At 42.1% G+C, this 6,115-nt stretch overlaps 1 protein-coding gene across 1 annotated transcript; it reads right to left on the bottom strand.

Moving 5' to 3' along the window:
• Positions 1-796: 796 nt before the first annotated feature.
• On the bottom strand, positions 797-5,291 carry LOC118650741 (C-type lectin domain family 4 member D-like). Its single transcript, XM_036299039.1, has 5 exons — positions 5,222-5,291; positions 4,576-4,662; positions 3,746-3,897; positions 1,664-1,779; positions 797-1,352 (listed from the first exon to the last, which is right to left on the bottom strand). The coding sequence occupies exons 1-5, from the start codon at positions 5,289-5,291 to the stop codon at positions 1,205-1,207; spliced, it is 573 nt and encodes a 190-aa protein (XP_036154932.1). The 3' UTR covers positions 797-1,204.
• Between the last annotated feature and the right edge of the window lie 824 nt (positions 5,292-6,115).

Raw genomic sequence — 6,115 nt, 5'->3', positions numbered from 1 at the left:
AGCTTGAGGCCTCGGCTGCTGAAAGCAGGGATCTGGGTTTGTTTAGGTTCTATAATTGTAACATTGTTTCCGTCCTGCTTGATCCAGCTGTGACGGCTGAATGCAGGATTATGGGTTTTTTTTAGCTTCTATAATTGCAACAATGTTTCTTAGAGTGCAGCTCAGAGGCAGGCAAGGCAGGCGGGGAACGTTGGCTTCCTCCATCACGGGAGCAAGCAAGCCTGCTGTTCGCTTCAAGCTGCCTGGCTGCTGGCCACCATCTTAGTTGGCAGTTAATTTGCATATTGCCCTGATTAGCCAATGGGAAAGGTAGCAGAGGTACGGTTAATTACCATGTTTCTCTATTATTAGATAGGATGAGAGGCCCGGTGCATGAAAATTTGTGCACCCTCTCATAGTCCAGGAGTCCTCAGGGGATGTCCTACTGATGGCTCGCGGGAGGAGCGGGCCTAAGCCGCAGTCTGGCCTCCCTCTGCGGGCAGTGATTGGGCCAGCTGATCAGGGGACGGCATCGCCCCCATAACCCTGCTATTGCCACCTGGCTTCCCTCTGTGGGAGGCAACCGAACGGGCGGATCAGGGGATGTTGCCAGCCCCCTCCATTGCCCCTCTGCCGCCACTGGTCGCCACCCCCTCCCCCCATCGCCGTTCCCTCCCTCTGCCCACTGGCACGAACCTTGGCTGGCCTGGCGCCGCCTGCTCACCAGCCCGGTCCCCCATTCACTGGTCATTCCACTGTTTGGTTGATTTGCATATTATGCTTTTTATTATATAGGATATTCATTTCAGGTGTACAATATAGTGATTCGACATTTTTATGTCTTACAATGTGAATATTTCACTAAATTTTAAGAGTTAAGATTTGGGGTAGAGGAAAAAACAACTAAAACATTGCATCATTTAAGCCATTCTGCTAAATGTGTAATAAATGAACACCAATTGCATTTCAAAGAATAAATTCTTTGAAATCCTATCAAGAAAGCAAAATTAATGAAGACTGATTTTCATAGAAGAGATTATTCCTTCCACTAAAGCATTACACAAAAACACATTATCTTGAATGAATTGAAAAAATAAGTCCCATCGTGACTGAAAGTGTTCTATGATCTAGTATGTTTTCTCTATTCCAGTGGTGCATGTACATTCTTCCCTAGGCTAATGGGTTCTTCTTTTCTGTCCTCATCACAAGAACCTCTTCATAACTTTCAGGTGAGTATTCTTCCAGGTTTCTTACAAATCCTACTTGCCTCAAAGTTACAAGAAAGATTACTCCAGACCCATTTGTTTTGGTCATTAGCAAGGACAGCACAATTTTCCTTCTGATGATTATTGGGTTCACCATTATGCCAGAATCTGAAATGAAAAAAAGTATATGTAATACACACACACACACACACACACACACACACACACACACACACACGGTGTGTGTCAGGGGACTATGCAGAAAAAATGACCCTAAATGCCCTTAAGTGAGAAATTTAGAGCTGCCCTGCCCTGCCCAATACAAGTGTAGTAGTAGTTTACTAGTATAAAGGTTACACAACACATGGTGCTGAGTAAGCAGTTTTACACTGGTATGCTCCACCCCAAAATGAATTCTGCTTGCTACCTTCTTCCCATTTTTGCCTATAAAACTCTTTCATCCCAGTCAATATACTCACTCCATATGTGGGTTAAATGGCGTCCTGTTCACCCATTGCCAGAGGCCTTCAGAATTCTCATATGAAAGTCCCAGGAAATATGAAAATCGTCTATCCAAAAATTGAGTAATAAAGTTCTGTATAAAAAAAATTGTAAATTCTTATAAATTTATTTGCACTTATCATGTGGTAGATGATAGGAAAAGAGAAAAGAGGTTGAATAGATTACTACTTAAGCAAAAAGGGTTGGCACCAGATGGATCTGTTTTCATATCCTGCCTCTGCTGTTTACTCTGTACTGTTAGAAAGTGCTTTAGTCTCACCAAACCCTAGTTTTCTTATCTTCAAAAGAGACAACTCCACTACTACACTGAGTTATTTTGAAGATTAACTGAGATCTACTTGACAACTACTTAGCAAATGTTTAATAGGATCAGATTATCAGGAACTTTTGTTTTTAAATTTTCCCTCTTTAATTGTTTGTATATTTTATTAAATCCCATTTTATTCAAAGAGTCTGCCTATAGATTGGAAAGCCATGAAAACAGAATTCTCCAGGAAATCCTTCTGATCAGCAAAAGGGTAGAATGTGACTTATGGTACATATATGGAAATATATTACATAAGAAAATACATTTCAATTTTTACATTAAGATTTTTTTTTTTTAAACTAGAGGCCTGGTGCACAAAATTTGTGCATGGGAGGGGTAGGTATCCCTCAGTCTAGCTGGCACCCTCTCCAATCTGGAACCCCTTGGGGGATGTCCAACTGCCAGTATAGGCCCGATTCCTGTGGCCTAAACAGGGACCAGGCCTAAACCAGCAGTCGGATGTCCCTCTCACAATCTAGGACTGCTGGCTCCCAACTGCTTGCCTGCCTGCCTGCCTGATTGCCCATAACCACTTCTGCCTGCCAGCCTGATCACCCCCTAACCACTCCCCTGCCAGCCTGATCAACGCCTAACTGCTCCCCTGCTGGCCCAATGCCCCTACCTGCCCTTTCCTGCTGGCCCCGTCACCCCCAACTGCCCTCCCCTGCCTGCTTGGTTGCCCCCAACTGCCCTCCCCTGCAGGCCTGGTCTCCCACAACTGCCCTCCTCTGCTGGCCTGGGCACCCCTAACTGCCCTCCCCTGCAGGCCTGGTCGACCCCAACTGCCCTCCCCTGCTGACCTGAATGGCCACAACTGTCCTCCCATGATGGCCACATGGGGGCTGCCATCTTTGACCACATGGGAGCGGCCATCTTGTGCAAGGGTATGATGGTCAATTTGCATATTACTTCTTTATTATATAAGATTATAACCGTACATCTGAATTATTTTTTCTATGCTTTATCCTGTAGCTCTTTTAGTGTCAATTAACCATTCATTTATTTACTTATTATGACAGTTATTAAGACATAGCCAGAGTGCCTAGCACTGTGCAGGACATTAGTGATACAAAGATGAGTAAGGCATGGCCTCAGCCTTCTACAAAGTAGAAATCATTGGAAGAAATGGAGTATTAAACAGACAATTGCAGGACACTAAAGTAAGTGCCATGATCACACAATGCACAAAGTACCATAAAACACCTTTAACTTAGAATAGGGAGGGTTGAGTAGGGAAGATGGTCACGGTAGTTTCCTCTAGGAAATACTACATGAATGACATCTGGAAATATCCAAAGAAGTTGGTCATATTAAGAAAATAATAGAGGACCCATTCAGTGTGGTTCAGTGGTTGAGCATCGACCCATGCACCAAGAAGTCACTGGTTCAATTCTCAGTAAGGGCACATGCCCAGGTTGCAGGCAGGCTCCATGCCTGGTGGGAGCTGTGCAGGAGGCAGTAGATCAATGTTCTCTCTCTCTCTCTCTCTCTCTCTCTCTCTCTCTCTCTCTCTCTCTCTCTCTCATCTTTCTCTCTCTATCCCTTCCTCTTTCTCTAAAAATGAACACACACACACACACACACACACACAGTAAGGGAGGAAGAAAAGGCTTTCCAGGCACATGGAACAGATGAAACAAAGGCACAGAAGCATGGTAGAGCAGACAAAGTCTTCTCTCTCTGCTAAGAGATTCAAAGCAGCAGAGAAACTGACGGGAGCCTCCCAACATACCTGCTCAGCTTCTGTGCTGATGGTGACCAGGTGGGCCCCTAGCCCTGTACAGTTCCTCTCACTCTCCACCCATGTCTTGTTGTCATGAAAAGTAAAATAGCAGCTGGACTGGAAGGCTCTCCAGCCAATAGGACAGCAATTCCAGGTGTCCCCTCATGAGAATATTGAAATAGAAATTAGTTACAAAGGAGCATTCATCTATACCAGATTGCATAACTATTCTACTATCTAGTGTGCAGTTACCATTTATGGGAATAATATCAAGGTTACCAAAATCATTTTGTTTCCCTTTCAAAAAATATTCCTAATTACATTTCAAAATATCTTCTAAACAAGAGTATTAAAATCATGTATTAACAATAAGAAATTTACAACATATTCTCTTAGAAGGGATGATCATTTTTCAATATCCCTGCATCTATTTGCATTTACTTTTAAAGTGTTTTCATAACAAAGCGTTTTACAGGACATTTTATCTAACGGGTGTGAAGAACCTACTAAAACTCTCAAGTGTTTTCCCATTCTTCAAAATGAGAATTTATAAATTCCAGAATAATAAAAGCGATAAAGACGAGAGTCGGAGGAAACAGTCCTTATGATATGTCTGAATCAAAAGATATGGAATTAAATTATACATTCTCCATTTATTTGATGACAGTCATGAGAAATAGTTCTATCTCAATTACTGATATGCATTCTTGTGCCATATTCTCAATCATGTTACTTTAATCTCTCCTGGTTGACTACAAATCTACTCTAAATCCGATTGTGAATTTTAATGGAAGTGGAAATGAGAAAGAAATTCTCTTATGTGTCTCTGCCACCTGTACCTTTCAGGTCTGATTTTTCCTCAATGCATGTCAGCTTGGACATTCCAGTGCTGCTTTTCTTACAGCGTAGAAAGTTGGTGTGGGTCACTGCCAAGGAGAAAAAAGTTCATTTCTTTTCCCTATATAATCACTTAATTTGGGAAATGGGAGCTGACTGCTCTAATCTTTCTCTTATCCTAATAGGGCCCTCACATTCTCTTTTTTTCCCTTTGCAGTTCCTCTGTTGCAGCTCCAAGTGAATTGGTTGAAAGATATTGTTGAAATTAATATTTTTATTATCATACTAGAAGCCTGTTGCATGAATTCATGTATTGCCGGGGGCGGGGGGGGGGGGCGGCGGGTGTCCCTTAGCCCAGCCTATGCTGTCTCGCAATACGGGACCTCTTGGGGGATGCCCGACTGCCAGTTTAGACCCTTCCTTCCCTTGCTGCCAGATGCTGGCCGGGGCCTTCCTTCGTTCCACGCCACCCTCTGGTGGTCAGCGCACGTCATAGAGAGCGAGTTAACTCCAGGTCTCCTGGTTGAACTCCCAAGGGGACAATTTGCATATTAGGCATATATATATATAAAATCCATTTTGTGCTTTATGGGAGTAGTTTTTCAAACCTTTAGTGCATGTGCTTTTAAGCATATTTTTCTATTAGACTTTGTGTTAGAGTGGCAACTTTTGGTAAACACTGGGATATTTCTACAGTTTTATGAGCCTTTTTGTACATGATATGAGACAGGAGACCAATTTCATTTTTAAAATATGGATAATCAATGGTATCTACACCATTAATTGAATAAAACTATCCTTTTCCTATAACACTGCAATTGCCCTTTATGTTTTATATAAAGAACTTATATATGCAGAATCTGTAACTAAGCTTTCTATTCTTTTCTTTTGGTCTATTTGCCTTTATTTGCACTTATAATACTTTACTTATGATAACCTTATACAAGGCCTTGATATCAGAAATAACAGGCCTTCCAACTATTCTTTTTAAAGCCAGGCTTTTAAAAGTCCGTCTGAAAGTTGTTTTTTTGTTGGTTACTCTTTACTCATACAAGGCAGCCCTTTGCAGTCCTACTCCAAAATGGGGGCTGATTTTACTGGTCACCAGCCTTCACATGTATAGATAAGGGTCTAAATTCTCTCTTTCATTTCCCAACACAAGGCAGCAGCAGCAAAGAATAGCACTGTCGTAGGAGAAAATGCCTGCAGCAGTCACTGGCCAGTTCAATAAATCCTCACTTGCTGCTTAAGACCTAATTGGAGTCAGTGGTCTTATTCTTGCGAACATTGGTCCACAACAACTGTAGCTGCCAAACCTTCATTATTTCTAAAATATTGCTCAACAATGAAAACGCGTTGTTCTTTCATCTAGTGCTCCATTTTTAATAACCCTGAACTGTCAGCTGTCATGCTATCTTTTTTCTCTCTCGTTGGCAACACTTTACAGCACAAATGGCGTAAAATTCAAATCTTGCGTGAATTTTGGGACACCCTTTAATTCCCCAACACCTTTCTCCAAATGATTTCAAAATCCATTGATGA

Source organism: Myotis myotis, unplaced genomic scaffold (genome assembly GCF_014108235.1).
Source record: "Myotis myotis isolate mMyoMyo1 unplaced genomic scaffold, mMyoMyo1.p scaffold_m19_p_3, whole genome shotgun sequence".
NCBI lineage: Eukaryota > Metazoa > Chordata > Mammalia > Chiroptera > Vespertilionidae > Myotis > Myotis myotis.
The sequence above is the reverse complement of the archived record's forward strand: the minus strand, read 5'-3'. Positions and strand labels throughout refer to the sequence as shown.